Genomic DNA, 22,393 nt, shown 5'->3' on the forward strand with positions numbered 1-22,393 from the left:
AAATACTCAATTAAATTAACAATTTGTCTTACATTGTATTTCATATATCTTCCAGTTATAAATCCAGATTGATCACTATGAATCATTTGCTTCAAAACTTGCATTAACCTATTTGCCAATATTTTAGCAAAAATCTTATAATCTATATTCAAAAGCGATATAGGTCTATAATTCTTAGGCTGGGTAAGATCTTGGTCCTCTTTTGGAATCAGCGATATAAAAGCCATTCTCCAGGACGGAGGCACTTCTCCTCCAATCTGGATACTATTAAAAAGTTCCTTTAATGGTTCTGTCATCTCTTCAAATAATATTTTATAATAAATTGCTGATAATCCATCTGTACCAGGGGCCTTACCCACTTTTAACTGTTTAATTGCGAAAATAATTTCCTCAGACGTAATTAAACCATTCATCTCCTTTCGTTGTTCATTTGAAAACCTAGGAAAATGTGCTCCCTGTAGGTAGTTATCTATATCTAGGGCGGGGTGAAACTCTTTATGTTTCAGAAAATCAGAGACTCATGGTTCTAGGGAGCTTTTCATGATTCAAAAATTCAAAAATCCCTCAAAAAGGACATTGAGAACTATGTAGCCAGTTGTCATGTGTGTGCCTCGGCCAAGCAGTGGCAAGGGAAAACACTGGGACTCCTTCAGGCAGTAGCTGAGCTTTCTATGGACCTTATTGTGGAACTCTCCGAAAGCGCAGGAAATATAGTTATCTGGATGGTCACTGATTTATTTTCTAAACAAGTGCATTTTATCCTGTGTCAGAAGATCCCATCCACCTGGGTCCTTGCCAAACTATTTCTGTATCACATCTATCAACTACATGGAGCACCCCAACGCATCATCTCAGATAGAGGAGTGCAATTCACTTCTAAGTTTTGGCGGGCCTTCCTGGACCTACTGGGCACTGACCAAGGACTCAGTTCTAGTCATCACCCTCATACGAATGGGGTGTGTGAATGAGTGAACTCAGGATTGGAACTGTACCTCAGATGTTTCATTAATTATCAGCAAGACAACTGGACTGTTCTCCTGCCATTTGCTGAAGTGGCATACAATAACTCTACACAGCAGCACTGGTTTCACTCCTTTCCAGGTGGCTACTGGTCAAGACTTCAAACCCATGCCTGAACTCCCTGTCAACGACCCCATGGTGCCATTTTTGAAGGAGTGGGTCTCCCAACTACAAAATCCCTGGCCTGTAGTACGAAAGGCTCTCACAGAAACTCGCGATGCCTATAAAGCACAAGCTGACAAGAAGAGAACTGAGTTAAAACCTTTCAAAGTGAGAGACCGAGTTTATCTTTCCACATGTTATATACAGTCTCTTCAACCCTCCAAAAAATTGGGACCTAAGTTTGTGAGGCCTTTCCCCATCAAACATTTTATTAACCTAGTCACAGCAGAATTAGACTTGCCAAAATCCCTACGCTGGATACATCCGGTCTTTCACTGCAGTTAATTGAAAATTGAAATTTCCTCACCCCTTAGACCAGTTCTTCCCCCCCGTACCTGTACCGTTAACTAATGTTAACGAGGGGGGGCAACATTTTGAGGTGATTCTGGACTCTCATATGCATAGGGGTAACCTCTAATATTTAGTGGAATGGAAAGATTTCCCCACAGGTCAGAATGAATGGGTTGATCAGTGACATATTAGGGCCACTAGATTAGTGAAACATTTTCACAATCAATATCCTGACAAACCTAACTGAATGTTCTAACTTTGTTTTTCTCTCCCTTGTTTGTTATGTTGTGCTCTACAGGCTTAATCCCTCCCTTTTGGGGTGGCAGCATGTCAGGTCCCCATTTGGGTGCCCTGCCAATCTGTTGGAGGGGGGGAGGAGGCTCTGGGGGAGCATTCTTTGCAAGCTTTCACTTTTGCTGTGACCGCATGGGAATTAGGGAGGGGGATCGTCTTCGGAGATGGGATGGACTCTCTCCCTGCCAACCTGACTCCAAGGTTGCTGCGCCCTGAGGATGACCCGCTATCTGTCCTGTAACTCAGCGCTCTCAAAACAAACTTGTGGCACTGTATTGGCTGCCGATGGACTGGTCGGGGGGGGGGGTTGGGTTTCAGAATGAGAAGAAGAGCTTGATGCTTTGCGCAGGATCGCGGGATCATGAGATTCCACCTGACCCAACTGCAACCATTGTTTCTCAGTAAAAGTTCTTTTGACTGACCACATAGTGTCAAGAGCCGTGCTTTCCTGAGGGGCCAGGTGGGGCAGGTCCTTGTGGTCCTTTCCCTTGTGGGGCAGACTTGGAGTTCAGTCATTGCTCTCCCCGTGACCTCTCAGGTTTCAGAGTTGACAGCACAGTGCTTTTTTCCTCTGCAGCCTCAAGAAAAGCCTCCCCCTATATTTTAGTAGAGGACTGCCCTTTCATTCGGGAGGGGGGCTTCAGACTCTTCATGGTGCTCCCCATCATTGGATCCTCACCTACAGTTGGGACTGCTCCAGTCCAGGACCTGGAACTGGGTGCTGTTTCTCCCTCGCCTCCCTGGGAGAGCTGCCTTCCCAGTGGAGGGGGCAGAGGGGCCTGTTCCCCAGGAATTTTGCTCCAGTAGAAAAGAGAACGGGTGGTGGTAATGGTGGTGGGAGGCTAGAGCACTGAGCTCTGAAAATGCCCAGAAGGTCTCATGCCTCTCCCCCCCCCCGTTGCCTGGTCCTTCCTCTGCCCAGCTGGGCAAAGGACTCTGATATTCCTGGCAGAGTTGTAGTATTTCCCAGGAATGAGAGGGAAGCCTCTACAGTCAAGAGAAGTTTGCCTTCAGAACCTTCAGCCAGTCACTTTCTTTGAGCCCAGCCTACCTCATAGGGTGGTTGTGGGGAAAACAGGAGGAGGGAGGAGTATTTGGTATGTTCCCTGCTTGAGCTGACATGTCAGACCACCAATCACTAATTGGCAGCTAACAAATGGCGGATGAGATGATGGCTGACCTGTGGGGTGAGCCCTCCATTTCTCCCCCCACCCCACCCCATGACTTGGGATGGAGGATTTAAGCCGTCTGGGGATTTGTGGCAAATCTGCAACTGCCCCTGAATGCAATCTGCGCTTGACAGTTGTGAGTCTTCAGCTTGCAGGGTATTAGGGATCAGGAACCAAACAAAGCCATGCGGTGAAATTCATTAAAATCCTTTTATGAGGCTCCGCATTGGTTTTGCCCTCTCGAGGGTAGCAATACAGTGGGAGGCACTTTCCACCAGGGCTGGATGATCTACATCAAAAAAGCCTCAGTGTAATGTTTAATTAAACTGTCATGGCAGCCGCCCCAGCTCATTGTCCATGCCCCTCCACCACATTTCCCCCATCATCAACTCGGAGGCTTTGGGCGGCAATGCCTGCTGGGGCACTCCTCGGTTTCAAGGAGAGGGACTGGCCCAGGGACTCCCTGGCACATTGGGTGGCAGGGCTGAGACTCCCTCACCCGGGGGCACGTCCAGTTGTTAGAGGCTCTGGAGGGGTGGAATGGCCGACTTGCCTCTCCATGGGAGGGGAGGGCAGAGCAGAGTCCTTGCTGACTGAAACTGAGCAGCTGGGATTTAGTGTAGATTGCAGGATTTTTGTGCTCTTGACTCCAGTCCCTGATTCTTTTCTGACTGGGGGGGGGAGCTTATGCATTGTTGAGTTACTTAGAAATGGGGGTGGGTGGGTGGGTGGCAGGAAAAGTGCCTGCTGAGGCTCTTCACCAAGCATTGGGGCTTCAAATGGCGGCTTGCAAGAAAGGCCCTCCTCCCCAAAGTGCTGATTTTGGAGGGAAAACGTTGCAGCATTTTTCCTGGCTGGTCCTCAAGGCCCTGGTGAGAAGCCTATTGAAAGAGCTGGTCCAGGCACTGGCTGATTCCAGCCTCACCCCGTCAGTTACTCACGAGCAGCCCTGCTTTGGCACCAGGAGATCTGTGGGCGGCGGCGGTGACGGCTTCCTCCTTGCCTCTGCCTCTGCCTTTTGAGAGCCTTCTCTGACTTGGCGCGGTGGCTGCTTTGATGCTTCCATCCGTGCTTCACTCTGTTTGCGTTGAATTTGCTTGGTATTCTTTCCATTGAGTAAAGAGTAACGGGAGCTGCGTCATGAGGAAGCAAAGCCCAGCTTCTGGCTGTGATAAACTGGGAGCAGAAACCTGGTGGGGAGCTTCAGGTCAGTGTCGGCTCCTGGCCAGAGCCTGCACAAGTCCTGGCAATTTTCTTGCAAGCTTTTTCAGAACCCATTAAGTCTTTCCTAGGGCTCTGAGGGAGAGACTGGCCCAAAGTCAGACTGCTGGCTTCCTAGAACTCGGGTTTTCCCAGTTTCTAGCCTGATAAATTTACAAATGATTGACTGAATGCAGCCATTTTTCATTTCCAAGAATGTTGCTTAGTCCTGCTTAGGACCTCATGTGTCCTCTGGGAGAGAAAGAAGGTGAGGCAGCAGCCGGGGTTTAGGTGTGTTTGTGTGAAGAAGGGTCCGTGGGAGCAGAGATATTGGCTCAGCTCCTGGAATTGGGTGGCTGGGGTCACCATCTCGTTGCCAGGCGTCTCCCTCCCCCTCACCATAATCCTGCTATGGTTCTCATGGTGAGTTCCACAATTGACGTAGTGTGGTGTTTGTAGCTCCCCACTAGTGACACCTGCAGTTTAGAGAGCTAATTGATCTGTCTTTGTTTTGGTTTTCAGTTGTCCCCGCAAAGAAGACTCACACTTGGCACCACCCTTTTCCGGCCAGCTACGGCCTCCCGTTGGCAGAGGTTTTGTGGGGTGGGGGGTAGAGGAAGGCAGCGGAGTGGCCACCCTCCTTCGCCAGGCAGGTGCAGGAGGAGCCCCCAGCCTGAGTCACAGCAGAGCGGCACCCCATCAGTGGCCTGGGGAAGAGCTCTGCTCATCAGGGGAGGCCCAAGCAAAATCTAATTCCTGTCATTGGGGTTTAATTTATTTTCTGCCCAGCCTTCTGGATCAGCTGAGTCTTCAGATAAGAGAGGATGGCTCTCCCCAATCGCCTCTCCTCCAGGCCAAACACACTCCAGGCCTCCAGCAACGCCCCCCCCCTCCGGGATGTTCCACTCTTTTTCTCCTGCTATCCTGCTGCAGTTATGTGGGTCATGAAGGAGGGGGGGGGCAGAGGAGCAGCCTCTTCAGGGACCCGAATGAGCTGACCAGGAGGTGGGTCACTGGGCAGGTTGCCCCCCCATCTGTCTTCAGGGCTGCTTTGTGTGAGTAGTCCAGCTTGGCAATGAAAGGGGAAGGCTGAAGGGGGGCTTCCCTCAGCCTTGGGGAAGGGGCCAGCAGAGTGAGGAGGGACGGGCATTGTGGCATGGGCTGTCTTGGGCAGGCTCCCCCAGGCTTAGGAGACAGGATTTCAGTGCTGTTGGCTTTTCAAAGATGCTCCTCTTTTTGTGAAATGTTCAGAGACTTTTGCTCACCCGCTGTAGAGCCTGTCTCTGTCTTTTTTTGGGGGGGGGCTCTCTTCTGGGTGGGGCGGCTTCCAGTGTGCAAAGGCCCCTTGAAGAGCGGCCTTGTCTCCTGCGAGGAAAAGGGAGCCATTCGGAGGAGAAACACCCATGCAGACTTTGCAGAGCAGGACCAGCAGGCAGTGAGGGGGGGGAGGCCTGTCTCTGGGGCTTTTGAGTGAGGGGGGGCAAGTATCAGCTTGGGCTCCACCCTTTACTTTGCCCCCCACCCCCACAGCTGCATCAGCCATTCCTGTATTGTCCCCCCCCCCGATAGAGGCATTTTTCCTTAGCCCAGTGACATCTTGGCTGTGCTTGCAGCAAGAGAAGCAGCGGCCCAGCCCTGCCTCGCAGCCAGAAAGCCCTCAGGGGAGGGTCTTCCTGCATCCGTCGCTGCCTCTCTTGCCCAGAAAAGGCCTGCAGCTTCCCAGGACCCCCAGCTTCGGCAATGGGCCACCTGGCACACAGCCTCTGACCTGAGGGCCAGAGACCATGCTGATGTGCCCGGGGGTAGCCCACCGGGGGTCTCCCCAATTCTGAACCAGAGCTCTGAGGAGACCTTGGCCCATTGGCTTCCCCACTGCTCGCTCTGTGTTTGGAGGGCAGGAGCTCCGGCTGAAGGCTCCCTCGCAGGGTCCAGGGGCAGTAAAGAAAGAAAGCCCCCTCCCCTCCCTCTCTGCAGCTGTAGGGCGGGGGGGGCAGTGAAGGAGGCTCATCTGACTCTATGCAGAACTGCCCCACCCAGCCCCAGCATTGGGATCCTGCTCGTACTGGAGGCTGGCAGGGCCTTGTCCAGGGGCAACAGAGCTTCACCAGCTTCCCCAACCCCGGACATTTGTGCTCGACCAAATTCAATATTTCAGCTACAAAAATACAAAAATCCAGGTCTTGGTTTTTTAATAATCTTGTTTAATAACCCCTTTGCAAGGTTGCCTCTTCTGCCTCCACCAAAAGCTGAGAAGTGACTAGTCCTCAGAACACACAGGGATTTGAGCAGAATGGTGTGTGTGTGTGTGTGTGTGTGTGTGTACACATGCAAAAATGGAGTGGCCAATGGGGAAGTTGGAGCTCACTCTGGTGTGTCTGACAAGACCACAAAGACCTCATTTCTCAGCACACCAGACGGGCAAGAGTGGGGGGGGGCGGGGGTCTCTCTGGCTTCCCTGGACCAATCTTTGGCTCTCCTTTCAGCACCGAGCCTGCTGAAGGCCAGCCGTGAAGCTGGATTGTTTCGCCTTGGGTGGGTCCCCTAGGCCAGGGATAGGCAACCTTTTCACCCATTGTACCACTTTTAGGATATGGCAACATCTGAGTACCACCAATCGCCTAGCAAGGTGTCAAAAACTTGATGACCAAAAAAAAAGGGAAAAAGTGATAAAGTACAGGTAGTCCTCGACTTACAACAGTTTGCTTAGTGACTGTTCGAAGTTACAATGGCACTGAAAAAAGTGCCCCCCCCAAGCCACAGCCGAGCAAGACACCTGCCTGCCCGCCCGGCCGCGCTCTTCCTCCTGTCCGAGGTTTCCATTGTTGTGAGCATTTCTGTTGAGGATTGGCAGCAGAGGTGGGATGGGGGGGTGTTTGGTTTTTATTCCCCCCCCCCGTCTGCTGGGTGGTTGCAGCAGGTTTTCATCACTTCACATGACCCTGGGACACTGTGACCGTCATAAATATGAGCCTGGTGCTGATCCTGGCGCTTCCACTGAGCCGACAGCCCCGAAGAAGCGCTGATCAGCCGGAAAGCGGTGCTGATCCTGGCGCTTCTGCTGAGCCCTGGCAGCCCTGCAGCTCCAGCCATCTCTCGCTCAGGCTTGTGTGGTGCTGCCACCAGTTCAGCTCATTCCCCTCCCCCACTACCACTTTTCTAGGATGGTCACGTATCACCTGCCAGGTGCCAATGTACCACAGGTGGTACCCGTACCACTGGTTGAAAAGCCCTGCCCTAGGCCAGGGGTAGGCAACCTCGGCTCTTTGATGACACAAGGACTTCAACTCCCAGAATTCCTGAGTCACCTATGCTGGCTCAGGAATTCTGGGAGTTGAAGTCCATGAGTCATCAAAGAGCCGAGGTTGCCTACCCCTGCCCTAGGCGGAGGGGGCTGTGTGAACCCAGGATGTCCACCCAGGTTGAGGGTGTTGTGTGGCTGCTGTCTTCCATGTCCGAGAAACTGCCTCCCCTTGGGAAAAGCGCTAGGGATGAGGCCGCAGGGGGACTGAACGGTGTGGAGGGAGTGGCGTTTGTCATTTCAGAAACACCCCCCCCGCCCCCCCGGTGGGTCTCTGTGGGAAAGGCTCTCAAGGGCTCCCCTTTTCTTGCAGTTCCTTTGCCTGAAGAACATCCGGACGTTCCTCAAAGTGTGTCACGACAAGTTCGGCCTCCGGAACAGCGAACTCTTCGACCCCTTCGACCTCTTTGATGTGCGGGACTTCGGAAAAGTAGGTGGGGCTTTGGGGGCGGGCAAGCGTGAAGTGGCTTTTTTGCAGTTTCTAAAGCTCCCCCCCCAGAGGAAAATGCCTCTGAAGAGGGGCTGGAGATGTGAGGAGAAGCACCTTTTGCAACTGCCCAGAAGACCCTTGAGGGGTGGGCAGCCCCTTTAGGCAGCCGTTGGCGACGCTGGGCCCAAGCAGGCCTCAGGAGAGGCGTCTCCACGTTAGGTGCAGTGCTGGGGGGCTCTTGCTCAGAGCAGAAGCCTCCCCCCCACTGCTGCTGATGCTTGGACAGGGGTCTGGTCACAGTGAAGCCTCCGTGTCCTGCCAGAGGCCGCTGGTGATGCTTGGAGAGATCCTGTTAATCCAGGTTGAAGCTGTTATGTTGCCTTCACCTTTCAAGACAAAAATCACAGAAAGTTGCATTGTTGAGTGAACGGAATTCTTTTTGTAATTCATAGAACAACTGCAATTATTCTACACGTTGAGAAGGTTGGGTACATTTAGGGGAAAAACTACCAGTGCTGCCTAAATCCTTGCAAATATCAACCGGCCAGTAGTTTTTTCATTAAGTACCTTCCAAAATCACAACTATATTATGTAGGGAAGAAATCTTTGTTGTGGAGGGGAGGGTTGCAATGAAATGCGGCTGCTTGGAAATATTGCGTGTTCCCTCTCGCCCGTTGAGCTCCCAATTTTAGTGTGCGGCATTTTGGCTCAAGCTCTTTCCCCAACGGGTGACATTAAAGCTGCTGCATTGCAGGCTTTTGCATTTCACCGCCGCGCTGGGCTCCTTGGAGGGTGAGAGAGGAAAAGAAGCTCAGCCTCGGTCTGTGCTTTCTTGTTGGGAAACCCGCATTGGAAGGGGCCTCGCTGAGCCCCCCTTGCCTCTCTTCGCCTGACTCCAGGTCTGAACTTGCCAGGGGCTGTTTCAGGGGAAGCAGATGGGCGACCCGGCAGTTGCAAGCCATGCGTGTAGACACTTGCGTGGACAATTAAGGGGTTCACTGGCTGACTGCAGAGCGATCAGGCTGTGTGGCTGTGGCTTTGCTGCTTCCAGCTCTGTAATAATGCTTTGAATGCTTTCTCTTTGCATTTATCTCTTGATTTCTACCTGCCAATGATGCATAGATTGAGTTCCCTGAACCACAAACCTACTATTTCACATTAGCCGGGCTGAGCATGTTGCACAACACAAAGTCACTCTGTCCCCAAAGCGCTTGGAGTTCCCTGTTTTTTTAAAGAGAATTATATTTATTTTCATTAGTTTCGTGCCTGGACCAGAGAGTGTATATTTTCACGGAAACGTAGGTGTGGATATGGGCAATGGCGCTGTTTTCATAATTCCTCAGAAATCTGAGAGTTCATTAAGCAAGAAAGCACATTTCAGTTTCTAGACCTTTAAGGATGGGTCTTAAGTCATTGTGCAGCTGGCTGCAGTTTTCCAGGGCTGCACCCATTTGGCGTGTCTGCTTGTGCCTGGCATGCCTGCCAGCGGTTCAGCTGAATGGGGTCCCTATTGCTGCCTGCTGTGGAGAGGAGTTCCTGGCCTCCTCTCGGGCATGCACAGGGTGCAAACAATGCTGCACCATTGGCTGGAACTCGGTGTCGAGTACTCCATGGTTGCACATTCAGCAGCTGATCCAGGGTTTGAGGTCAGAGGTTGGGAGTTTGGGCACATGGGAGTCCCACCTGTAGCCAGGAGCAAAAGGGCCCTTGTCTGCCAGCTGGTGGGCATCCAAAAAGGACCAGGTTAGTTCCTGCAGATGAGGAAGGCCCAGATCCCCTTGCAGAGGTGGCACTCTTGAGAAGATGGTCTCCTTAGACTGTGAGGCTTGTGCCCTGTACAGTTGCGCCAGGCTGGGGTGGGCAAGGGCACCTTCCCTGATGCTGAAGGCTCTCACACCCTTTCATTCAACAGCCTCCATTTGGACTTTAATGACTGGGATAGACTTGCTTTGAATTAGAATGGGGGCGAGGCTTCACTCCCACGGCCAGCTGCAGAAGTCCCCTTGCTTTCTCTAGAAGTGGGTGCACGGCTGAGCAAGCAGGGAATCTGAACTGATTCATGCTTCTCGGAGGGGATTTTGTTCATCTGAAAATGGAAACTCTGCTCAGAGACTGTTGCACCTGCTGGTGGCTGGTTTGGCCAAATTTGGCTGCTCAGAATGGAGACAGAAAGACACCCGGCGTCCCCAGCCTCCCTGTGCTCCCTTCCAAGGCTACGAGACAACAACTGAACTGTTGAATCCTCCATGACTGGAACTTTTGCCAGACAGTGTCAGTTGCAGGCAAGGAAGAAGGACAGGAGGAAAGCAAAGACCTTTTCAGCCTTGAGAGGGGGGGGGGAGATCCCCAGGCTGCCACCCCAAAGTCTGGGCCTTCGTGCTCCACTGGAGGGCAAAAGACAGGTGGGTGGGGGGACTGGCTGACCCCCCTCTTTGAGGAGCAGGGCAGCAAGGGCCAGAGCAAAGGCAGAGGCGGGAGTGGCAGCCGTGGCACCCGGAGAAGGCTTTGGGTCTGCATTGCCACCAGCCCTGCGGAGTTGACCGAATGACCCTGTGAAGCTGGGGCAGCTGTGTCCTCCCCTGCAGGTGGGAGGAGGACCACTGGCGGCTGAAGTCCTGAGCCAGGAGCCTGGACTGGGGAGGGTCTCAGCGTCTGCAACAGGCGGACCCTCCCCTTGGTGGCATTTCTTCCTTGTCTGCAGGGAAGCCGCTCATCTAGCAGCTTCTGCGAATCTTCTGCTGACATCTGGCTCCCACGGCCACGGTTGAGTTTCTGGAAGGAAAAAGGAAGAAGGGGAGTGGACTCCTGGGTCAGCCCCAAAGCTGGACCCAAAGGCAGAACTGAGAGCTGGAAGGTTGAGCAGACTCTGGGGCCCCTCTGCAGGAAAAGCCCAGGATCCAGTGACCGGCAGAATTATTGATGTGTTTATTGGTGGGGGGAGGTGCATGGCTCCAGCTGCCATCTTGTATTTATCAGCACAGCCTTGATTTTGCCCCCCGGTAAAGGCTCAGCTTGGCTCAGGGCCTTGGGGGGGCTGTGAAGAGGTGAGGTTATGGGGCTGTTCCCTTCCCCTAGTATCTTGGGGGGTGGGTTGGATGCCCTGGAGGAAGGGTGGGCCTTCCAGAGAGGTCCCTCAAAGCAGAGGTAGAGATTTGGAGGGGGGGGGCTGCACTTCTCTCAGTGCCTTGAGCCCTCTGAGCAGTTGAGAGTCTGCTTCTCTAGTCCCATCAACAGGGTGTTCAGGGGAGGAGGGCAGCTGACCAGAGGCTGTGTCGTCCTTAGTGTTCTTTAATTGCAGTTGGGTTCTCACAACAGCCTTGAGAGGTAGGCCAGGTGGAGGGAGAGCCATGGAGAGGGTCAGTTTCCAGCTGAGTGAATCTCTGAGGCAGGGTAGCCACCAGTTTGTGGCCTACCTTCATACAGGCATTCACTTGGACAGTCGGGAAGAGAGAGAACCAGACTGGCTGTGGATGATTGTCCAGATGATCCTTTCCCTGAGTGGCCCTGGAATTCCTCAGTGCGGCTGGCCCAGGGGCGACTGGCATGGTCAGGCAGACCTTTCGATCGTGGAGACTCCCAGAGTTAAATTGCTATTTCATAGCCCTGAAAGGGAATATTTGGAGACTGGATGTGTGGTTTCCCTTGGGTATTTTTATTCTTTTCTCTTCTCTCACTCTCTCCACTCCCTTTTAAATGCTGTTTCCTCCTGCACTTCCACTTCAGTGGCTGAGGGCTCCATTAATTTTATGGCTTCGCGTATCATCTTTTTCTGCAGGAGGGTCTCTGGGAGGATTAAGCCCACAAGAGTCCAGCAATTTCCTTTTTAATGCTGCTTCTGTGGAAGGTCTGACCCAATGCCCGGAGAAGAGGGTGCAGGGAAACCTCAGGAGTCACAGGTTAAACAATGGAGGCTCGGAGGCTCCTGGTTGGTGAGGGGGCATCCTAGCAGCGGGGGAGAGGCTGGTGAGAGGCCGCTTTGCCCTTTGACTACTTTGCCCTTTGGCTGTTTTTGGAGATCCACAATTCGCTGCTCACATCAGGAGGAGGAGGAGGAGGAGGAGGAGGAGGAGCCGAGGTTGCCTCTGCCCTGGTGGCAGCCGAAACCTCTTCTATTTGGGCTGGTTCTGCAGAGTCCGCGATGGATCCTGTAACGCTGGTCTGGAAGGCTGTGCTGCTCTTGGCAGAACCGGGTTCAAGCACTTCTCAGCTTCCCCCCAAAAAGTCTAGATCCAGTTGTGAGCTAAAGAAGGAAGTTGGCGGTCCATTTCATTTCTTCTTGGGGAATCTTGGGGGGGGAGCATTAGGTGTGTTTCTCGTGCTTCCTGGAGTCTTGGAAATCTCACCAGTCAAGATGCTCCTCTAAAACAGGTGAAGCTTAGAAGGGGGGAGAGAGGGACCCCTGCATTGCTCGGCCTGGCAGGACCGAAGCTGCTGGGAAGATGGGAGAGAGCTAGGAGAGGGCTGGCCATGGGTGGGGGCAGGCAAAGCTCAGTCTAGAGAGAACACCAAGAAAGACTTTGGGGCTTCTCAGAGTCCCTTCAGGAGTCGCATGGGTGCCCCCTCCCACCCCACCCCCCACCCTGCTTCCACTGCTCTGTTCAAGAACGTCTTCCCCAGCATGGCTCCAGAGAAGGCCGTGGGCAAAGATGTCTTGCAGAGGCTTCCTTGGGCTTGTCTGACCGAGCCAGGCCTCCCCCCTGTGCAGTGACGGTTCCTCGTCCCCCACCAATGGATCATCTCTCCGGGCTTTGGGGAGGCATTCAGTAGAATAGAGGGTAGAGCTGAGCCCTCTGCAGTTGCACAGTGTGGGTGTGTGGGTGTGAAGGTCTTGAATGCTCTTCCCTAACATAGCAAGTGGCATGCCCGCCTAGGGAGGAGCTGAACCACTTGAAATGGTGGCTGCCAATTTCACAGATGGTCCAAGATACCTGCCTGATGGCACTGAACATTCCCCCCCCCTCCAGGAACCACCAACATCCCTCGCCCATCAGTACAAGCAGCGCTGCTTCCATGTGAGACCAGCTCTGATTCCTGGTCAGCCCTGACAACTGGGGTCCTCGGTAGCTGAAGCCCCTCTCCCCATTTCCAAAATCTTTGCTGAAAAAGGAAGTTGGGAGATTGGGTACTCCACACAAAGAACTGCTCGGTTGTCCCCTTGTATTAAACAGAAAAGGCCTTCCTCTCATAACAGATTTTCTCCTGGGGATCCAGCCAGAAATGTCCGTCTTGCTTTTTCTCGGCTTGGGAGCATCTCTGGGAACTGAGCCAGGCAGACATTGTTGGACGGAGAAGAAGGGAGGAAGCCTAATGACCCGTGGCCAGGAGGAAGCCCAACCTTGATGGACTTAATTTCTTTACATTTCTTTATCCATTAAGGAGAGAGGAAGGGGGTTTGATTGAAGATGGTTTCTCCTCGGAGACCCCAACCATTTGGGGACCCTCTTCCAGGACGTGTGTCCAGTTCTGCTGACCCTAGAGAAGGGGGTGGAGGACCAAAGCCCCCTCCCAGTCTTAGCACTTCCTGTGTACAAACCCCACCCTGCCCAATTGGGGAGGTGTCTGCCGGAGCACTCTTGAAGGGGGCTGTTGCCAAAATACAACTGATGCCCCACTGCCCCTGAGAGGCAGCCATGCCATTGTTCTCTCGGAGCAGCCCCTCTGTTTATACAACAGGAGGGTCACGTTGGTGGCAGGCAGACCTTGTGCCCATGAAAGTTGGGAGCAGCCAGCTGGTCGGGTTCCCCAGCAGGGCTCTCTCTGGAGCTGGAAAGACCGGCTCTCCCCCCCCCCTCAGGTTCCCTTTCATTTTGTGGCTGGATCTTTGAGCGGGAGGTTGGAGCTCTCTGGGCACCCTGTAAAAACAATATTGGTGCCTGAGGAAGAAGAGATGCCAGCAAAATATCCACGGTTGGGAGAGTGAATGGAGGAAGGGTCTGCAAAAGGAGCCCCAGAAGAGGCCGTGTGCTTCCGGCTTCATCCATCCTCCAATTCCACAAACAGGACATTTTCTGTTTCTCCTTGGAGGCAACTGGCAGCCGTTCACATGAATGCGGTGCTCCCGTGCTAAGAGAAGCTGGGCTCCTTACAGCCCCAGGAAACCTCCCTCCTCCGCGTGTCCTGAGGAGTCCCTTGGGAAGACCCTGGAGACCAGAGGGGGGAGCCTCCCCCCTCCCTCCCTCCCTCCCTCCCTCTCTCTCTCATGCCCACGGGTTTGCACACTCCCCAGTTGTCCTTGTGCAAGCCTGAGCAGCCCTCTTGCATGACGGTGACCCATCCTGGTGTTTGCACGGTTTTCCTCGGTCTTCGTGTCTGCTCTGCCGTGTCCTTCTTGAGTGTTTGTGCCTGATCCTGAACGGCAGCTGCTCTCCACCACTGTCAATTCTTTTGCTAGCAGTAATTTTATTAAATGTTGCAATTAAAATATAAATACTATTATAAATCTTAAAAAGGAAAAAAATAGAAAAGGAAGAAAAAAAATAGAAAAACAGAAAAGAAAAAAAGAATATAGTGAATTGAAAGATATATAAATGTATCCGAGCCACTTTGGTCTAGTGGTTAAGGCACTGAGCTAGAAAGCAGAGAGACCATAAGTTCAAATCCTGCCAACCATGAAAGATGTCTGGATGACTTTGGGCCAGCTGCTCTCTCTCTCTCAGCCCAACCCATCTTTGTTGTTGTTATTGTTGTGGGGAAAATAGAAGGAGAGGGTGTGGGGTGGATATACAGGCCACCTCGAGTTATTTGTAAAGATGGTGAAGGTGAGGCACAAATAAAAAGCAAAATAAAAAAAAACAAACTTTCTCCTTCATCACAATCACAATCCTTTTCTTAAACCAGCTTTGAACATTTGGCATCTCTCTTTCCATGCAGAACTCTTTAATCTGAGTTGAATGATCTTAATCATTATTTTGCTAAATGTTAAATAAAGGATATTGAACCATAGTTTGTATGTTAAGTCTCCTTTTTTTGAACTGGAATGTTGACGGGCCTTTCCCGTCCTCTGAATTTCTTGGCAGAGCTGGCCAAATCCTTCTAGTGCTGCTTCTGCATTCCACGAGTCTCCATTCCATGTCTTGCTGCCTTCCATGGGCCCTCGCAGCCTTTTAACTTGCTGGTGTCGACTTCTGGCACCGGAGGGAATTTCTTCTAAGACACCTTCGATGTTGGCACCTCTGTTGTGCAGTATTTCAGTCTGCTCTGTCCCCTTGGCTCTCCTCCTCCTCCTGCAGCTGCCAAAAAAGCCAACACAGCCCTGCATCCACAGAGGGATGGTATCCAGGTCACCGCTTTATACTGCTTTGGTAAGACCACACCTGGAATATTGCATCCACTTTTGATCACCATGATACAAAAACATGCTGAGGCCCTAGAAAGAATGTAGAGAAGAACAAAAATGATTAGGGGACTGGAGGCTAAAACATACAAACAGTTGCAGAAACTGGGTATGTCTAGGTCGAAACAAGAAAAGGACTAGGGAGGGACACAAGAGCAGTCTTCCAGTGTCTGAGGGGCTGTCGCAGAGAAGAAGGGGCCCAGCTATTCTCCAAAGCACCTGAGGGCAGGACACGAAGCTACGGATGGAAGGTCATCGAAGAGAGGTCCAACCTAGAACTAAGGAGAAACTTCCTGACAGTGAGAACAATTGGTGGAATGGCTTCCCTCCAGAAGTTGTGGATGCCCCAACACTGGAGGTCTTTAAGAGATTGGACAGCCATTTGTCCAGCATGGTATAAGGTATCCTGCTTTGAGCAGGAGGTTGGACTAGAAGACCTCCGAGGTCCCTTCCAACACTGTTATTCTGTAAGAATAAGATCTAGGAAATCGGTTTCATCTAGAAATGCTTGATTTTTCTGCTACCGTATTTGCTGGAAATGATAAAATAGAATACCTATAATTGGAAATAAGGAGTTATAATTTGGAGAAGGCAGGCACATTGCTATCCCTTCAAGGCAGTGTTTCTCAACCTTGACAATTTTAAGGCATGTGGACTTCAACTCCCAGAATTCCACAGCCAGCAATGCTGGCTGTGGAATTCTGGGAGTTGAAGTCCACATGCCTTAAAATTGTCAAGGTTGAGAAACACTGCTTCAAGGCGTTTTTCCCACTGTGGAGGGAAGCATTAATTATTGCAATTAGCCTCTCTCTTAATTGATCCCTCCTGGGCAGTGTTAGCCCAAAGGGAGCTGGTTCTAGATTACTGGGAGAGCCCCATCTTATACTGGCAACCTGTTTGCAGCCCCAGGGGGAAACAAGTTGAAACTGATCAAGCAAATGTATAATAAGCTGCTGTGCTGGCCTCTTCTTGCCTGGTGTGCTAAAAGAGTCATTAGTCTGGAAATGGATTTGAGGAACATATCTGAAAAACCACAAAGTCTTCACAATTCACCACAAATGAGTCAAGGAAGCCTTCTGCAACCCTGTTGGTCTGGAGCAGCTCTCACATCAGCCAAAGCACCTCCCTCAAGCGAGTTCCAGCAAGTTCAAGGGAGGCAGGGACCCTCCCCCCTTTTTTTCTTCCACTGTCACAGCAAAAGATTCCCAATAAACTTAAGCTGTGCTCAATCATGTTTGCTGCTTAGTTTCTGCTCTTGTCACTCCAGACATCTGCTAAGATCCTGCATTGCCTGCAGTTCCTTGATAACCCAGGAAAGGTGTAGGTGGCTGAGCAGGTGGAGACTCTCCTGAGCTATCCAGGTGAGGACCTGGGAAAACCCGTAATTCTAGTTTGTCTGTGGGGTGATTTGGCTCCTTCGTTCAAATGAGCACAAGGAGCCCCCAAGACTGGCCTGGGAGCCCTGAGGCAGTAGCTGTAGCCCCTCCTGCCCTGGATCCTAGCAATCCTCAGGAGAACTTCTGCGTCTGGCACACACTTTCTTGGTGTGCTTTGTGCATGCACAGAAACCCCCCTTTCAGTGAGACCAAGGCCTCATGGGAGAACCTTCCTTTATCCAATGAAGTATGTAGCAGTTTTATTCTGTAAAACCTAGCAAGACTATGGACATCCTGTGTCCCCTGACCTTGAAAGAAAGCAGCTACGCAGCCTCCAAGCATGATGGTCACATCAAAGAATTCAAGTGATCTTTCTTGGGATGTGATGGGTGGCCGCTTGATGGTTCCCTACGAGTATTTCCGGAATTGGCATCGATTCTGCTCTTGCATGGACATGAGCTCCTTCCAGGACTTCTTAAGAGCTGACTATTCGAGCCCCCTCTTCTTGATCAGGATGGGAAGCCCTCCAATTCTGGTAATCCTCAGGTAAAGTCAGGGCAGTGAGTTTGTGTGTGTGTGTGTGTGTGTGTGTGTGTGTGTGATTGGAAGCTTGCACATTGCTTTAAATAGGTGTGCCGCCTCCTGCACTGCTCGCTCAGGTGATGCACGTTGTTTGTCTACCTGCCTGGATTTGAGCATCGCCCGTCATCTTCCACCATTGATGAATCCCAGAACGTAGCGCTGACGTACCTGGTCTTCCTCCTGCCCAGCACAAGCCGCTCATGCGAACTTCTGCATGTGCCCCGTTCCACGGGCCTCGGCAGAGGAAGTCACAACGTTGGGATTCAAGGCACATGCAACGCCCATTAAAGGCAAGAGTTTAAAAAGGGCTGAAGAACGGTTGACTGCTTATTGCAGTCCTTTTAGGAGGCCTCAGGGCTTTGAGTCCTCACTCTGCCCGCACCTTTCCAGGTTTCAGAGGCTTTGCATGCTGGCTGGGATATTCTGTAAGCCATCCTCTAGATGATGATAACATGAGCTAACCCTGCAGAGGCGTTACAGGTATGACCAACCGAAGCATCATAGAACCTGAAAGGATTAACCCCAGTTGTCCCAAGCCACTTCCAAGCCCTCCCGCCTGCCTGGAAGGGGCCAGGAGTCTTATTCTCCGGAGGAGAAGCCTTCTCTCCTTCCTCCTCTCCATGGGTTGCCAGGGTCTCAAGTGGGCCCTGCAGGTGCCAAAACTGCCAGTCCAAGAGATGGAAGAGAGTGCAGAGTCCTCCTTGTGCTCCCTGGCAGACCAGGCCAGCTATTGTGGTTGCGTGTTGTGTTCCCTTCCAAGGTAAAGGCGGTATTTTGTTCTATAAAGTCAAACCGTGCAAGGGCTTGGAGACATCTGGGACATCCCTGTTTTCTGATGGAGCTTTGCAGCATGCATGAAAGCGAACGCTCACCTCTTCCCCAAGTGCAGTAATTAGATTCCCACAGCCTCTTTTAACTGTAATACCCGAAATCTTCTCCATTCCCAGTGACTCAAGAGTCTGGACCCTGAGGCTGCTGACAGATGTATTTAGGGCATGGTTTCCATATTTGGCAGCAGGCCAATATTCATTCCCTCCCTCCCTCCCTCCCCCCCCTCTCTCTGCGTGTGTATGGTAGCTTTTTTTAAAAAAATCACCTTCTTTGTAAGTATCAAGCTCTTGAAATTGCTGCTGCTGTCATGATTGCAAGGTTGAGTTTCTGGGGCAGCAGAATATTACAGTTGAGCCTGGCTTGAGGTCTGAGGCCAACATCCTTTTCTTCCCAGAAGCCATCCTGGGATGAAGAACGTCCTTGCTCACTGAAGGTCCTTGAGAAAATCCTCAGCCTTTCCAGTGTGAAGCTCTGGGGTGCCGTTGCTCTGGGTGCGCTGGTGGTGCCCTTGGCAGCCTCCCTCTGATGTCTTCCCCTCCTGAAATTGTGTCAGGCTCAGCTCTGCCCCTTTCTCTAGCTTAGCAGACTGAACAGCCACCTGCATGCCACGTTGGGCATTCGGTCAGCTTTTAAGAGGTCAGCCCTCCTTGGTGTAAAGCGTTTGTTCTGTGTATTGTGGAGGCCATGATGAAGAACTGCTTGCTGTTCCTGGCATGTTCATCTATCAGTTCATACAAGTAACTCAACACAGCAAACATACCTAATACTCCTTCCTCTCTTATTTTCCACACAACAACAATCCTGTGAGATAGGATGGGCTGAAAGAGATAACTGGTTGAAAGTCATCCAGCCGGCTTTCATGTCTAAGGCAGGACTAGAACTCACTGTCTCCTGATTTCTTCACCACCACACCAAACTGGATCTCCTTGAAACCCTTCTATCTCCTCCTCCTCCTCCGATGTTTTGCAAAGAATGGAGGTGTGGTCTAGGCTGACACCCAAACCATTGTTTGGAACTTAGACCATCCCAGCTGTCACCCAGAGTGAAATGGGAGCACAGAGGGGTGGGGATGACCTCATAGAGAAGGATCAATGGCTGGCAACATTCCTGATCCTTTGGGAACCCTTGAAATGCTCTCTAGATCCATCTGGAAAGTCCTTTCCAAGAGGAGGAGGAGGAGGAGGAGGAGGAGGAGGAGGAGACCTCTCTCCCCCAACCTTCAGACAAGGCTGCTGTCTGTGGTGGCTGGCTGGTAGAAATTCCTCTTGTGAAGGGTTTACTCAAAGCCAGGCAAAAGAGAGGAAGCTGGACTGACTCAGCCATTGCCCTCTGTTACCTCTTAGCCTTTGCTTAAGGAGTCCAGCCCCACAGCTGGGACCTGGCCAGGTCCAGGAACCAGACATGGTACTCTGGCGGGACACTACTCTTCCTGCCAGCTGTTGGCTTCCTGGTGAGGAAGGGGCCATGTTGCTCTTTTTGTTGTAGGAGGGGGAAAGTGAGGGTGGGGGAGAGACATGTTCTCCGTGCCCACAGCCCTCTCTGCTCCGGAGCCACCTTAAAACGCTGCCATTGGGATTTGCCTCCATGCGCTCTGATTTTTCTGCAGTTGTCATTTTTGTGACTTTCAAGAGAGTTGGTTCAAAACTCATTATGCTTTGGCATTTATTTAGGAAGGCTGAAAGCAGCTGGAGCTGACTGCAGATAAATGAAAATTGATCTTTAGGGAGCGGGAGGGGCCTGAGTCTAAAAAATCTCAAGTTTTTTCTCACAGAGCCTATTAACTCCTTGTGATTCCAAACAAACCTGCATGCTGGATTTTAAAACAAAACAAGGCAAATAGACCTGCCAGAGATTTAAATTGTAGGGAGCCGAGGGAAGTCAGACCCTCTTTGAGTGGTCTGGAATTGCAGAACAAAGGGGGGGGCACCGACTGGAAGGACCCGTGTCTCACTGGAATGTCCATTCCTGGGTGGAGAAGGGGAACTCCACTGCCCAGCTGGTTCTTGCCAGTAGGAGGTGCCTGATGGGCACAGGGGACTGACTGACTGGCGGCAGGCTGCTTCGGAGAGCCCTTGCTCTGGAGGGGGGACCCCCTTTGAAGGATGGGTCCCCAGCCCGCTCTTGAAGGGAAGGGCTGGCAAGGGGCACCGCCTGGAGGTTCCTCAGGGGGCCAGGCCAGAGGGGAGCCTCTTGGTTCCAGTGTCAGAGGCCCTGGGGAGCGTCTTTCTGATACTTGTATTTTATGGCAGTTGGTTTTGCTTCATTCTTTGGTTGGATGCTGCTCCTTCTCGATGTCCCCTCCCCGCAGCATTTTAGAAATCTCTGTTGGTTTGTGGTTGCATCTTATTTTAACAGGATTCCTCGTCCTTCCTACTCCATCTTCTCTTTCAGAATTTGATGCCAATGGAGGATCTGGCCCACCTTCCCTCTGTGTTGATTAAAATATGCTCTTCTGTTCCTCCAGGATTCTTTTCTTTTCTGGCTCTTCTCCTTCCCTTGACAACACTTCGCTTCGGTGGGATTGGGGTCAGGGAAGCAGGCCCCCTTCCCCCTCCTCCGCCTCCTCCCACCTCCCAGCAAATAACGTTGTCAGCAAGACAGGAGAGGAATTGGTTGGGCCTCGCAGCAGATGTCAGGGTAGCTGGAATCTCTCGCAAGCATGACTTGCGAAAACACGACAAGGTTGTCACAAGGATCAGCTGTAACATGCCTTGGAATAGTTGGTGGGAAGCGATGCATGTCCCACTTGGATCTGCTTTCCTGCCACTCGCCCTCCTGCCTGCCAGCCTATCCAGAGGCATCGGTGTCTTGCGTAGAAAAGGCCTGGGTCCAAGGAAGGTGACTTTGGCGGGAACCAAGGCCAGGGGGAAAGGGACACACGTTGAAAGCGTTAAACCCAGCAGGAAAACGGCTGCCAGGCACCTCTTGTGGGGTGCCTTTTGTTGGGGAGGCGGCGGGGTGGGGGAGAGCCCAACTCCCATGATGTCTTCCTGGGCTCTTGGGCAGACGGGCGTGGACGTTCCTTTTGGTGGGCAATGGTTTCATTTCTTTAGATGTTGCACAACTGCTCCAGGCCGAGGAGATGTGTTTGTGATGGGTGCTGCCTCTTCTGCTTACACAGCAGGTTGGCCCCTGTCACATTCGCCTAATTCGGCCCCTTTGCTGCTTGGACACGTCCTTTGGCGCTGGGGAAGAGCTGGGCAGGTGCAGGTGAGCAGGCCCTTCTGGTCAGCAGGCATTGGGTGGCCCCGACGGCTGAGCCATCCTTTGCCGCACTGGCCAGGCGGGAGATGCTGCTTTCCTTCCAGTCTAATGCGGGACCAGTTTAAGAAAATGACTGGGAGATTCAGTGGCTTCGTTCCCCCCCCCCCCTCGCCATGGCTTGCCATCAGGAAAGGCAGCCATGCGTCTTCCTCCTGATTGCGAGGAGGGCCGGGCTGCGTGAGGTCCTGCTGTGGAGGACCCCAATGGGCTCTTTTTCTTCTTTGAAGGGTGCTAGAAGAGCCCAGATGTGAGGTGGCCAGAAGTGATCACGGCAGGGGTGGCATCTGGAGTAGCTGCTGGAGGAGGCAAAATGGTGCCTTGGAAGGATCAGTGGCAGCTTCTGAGTGTGCAGCCTCCTAGAATTAAAGTACTGTTTTTCCTTTCATTTATATTTCTATCAGTTGTCCTATACCATCTCAGACAAGTGACTGTCCAGTCTCTTCTTAAAAACCTCCAGTGATGGAGCGCCCACGATTTCTGGAGGCAACTTCTGTTCCACTGGTTGATTGTCCTCAGTGTCAGGAAGTTTCTCCTTAATTCCAGGTTGCTTCTCTCCTTGATTAGTTTCCACCCATTGTTTGTTGTCCTGCCCTCTGGCCCTTTGGAGAATGTGACCCCCCTCTTCTTTGTGAAACGCTTGCTTGCTAAAAGCTTGCTTAGTTGGGATCTGTCAGAGACACGGCAGACAGCAGGAGAAGATCCGGCCCCTGTCCTGCAGGTGGGGAGATCTTCATAGCCCTCCAGAGTTTCTGAGTGGGGAAAGGGGCAATAGGTGGGGCAGCTGTGTCTAGCATTGTGGAGTGGGCAGGGAAAGGGATGGGGACATTTATAACGCTCAGACTGGAGCTCTGCAAAACCCTAATTCTCTGCCCTTAAAAGGGACAATGTTCATGGCCACCCTCTCTATGCCCGGGCTGCCATCCCCTGCTTGTGACAGAATCCTGGAGGGACCCCTGGGCCTACTGGTTAACAGGATCCCACCAGCATGCGGCCTGCAGGGTCCGGATCTCCCCACAAAAACCCACAGACAAAATGCCTGCCAGCCTCATCTTGGCTGGCCTCTTTGCCCGAGTGCCTAATTTATTTTATTTATTTTATTTATATTTGGATTTATATCCCGCCCTTCTCCTCGCGGACTCAGGG

General features: G+C 52.0%; 1 protein-coding gene across 5 annotated transcripts in view; it reads left to right on the forward strand.

The window, feature by feature from the left end:
* Positions 1-22,393, forward strand: part of VAV2 (vav guanine nucleotide exchange factor 2) — a 109,958-nt gene that overhangs the window by 14,631 nt on the left and 72,934 nt on the right. For all 5 annotated transcript variants that reach the window (XM_015819970.1, XM_029284857.1, XM_029284856.1 and 2 more), the window contains exon 2: positions 7,748-7,864. In XM_015819970.1, coding sequence (XP_015675456.1) covers positions 7,748-7,864 — 117 coding nt within the window. The remainder of the gene's footprint in view (positions 1-7,747; positions 7,865-22,393) is intronic.

Source organism: Protobothrops mucrosquamatus, unplaced genomic scaffold (genome assembly GCF_001527695.2).
Source record: "Protobothrops mucrosquamatus isolate PMUCROS unplaced genomic scaffold, P.Mucros_1.0 scaffold1036, whole genome shotgun sequence".
NCBI classification, from domain to species: Eukaryota; Metazoa; Chordata; class Lepidosauria; order Squamata; family Viperidae; genus Protobothrops; species Protobothrops mucrosquamatus.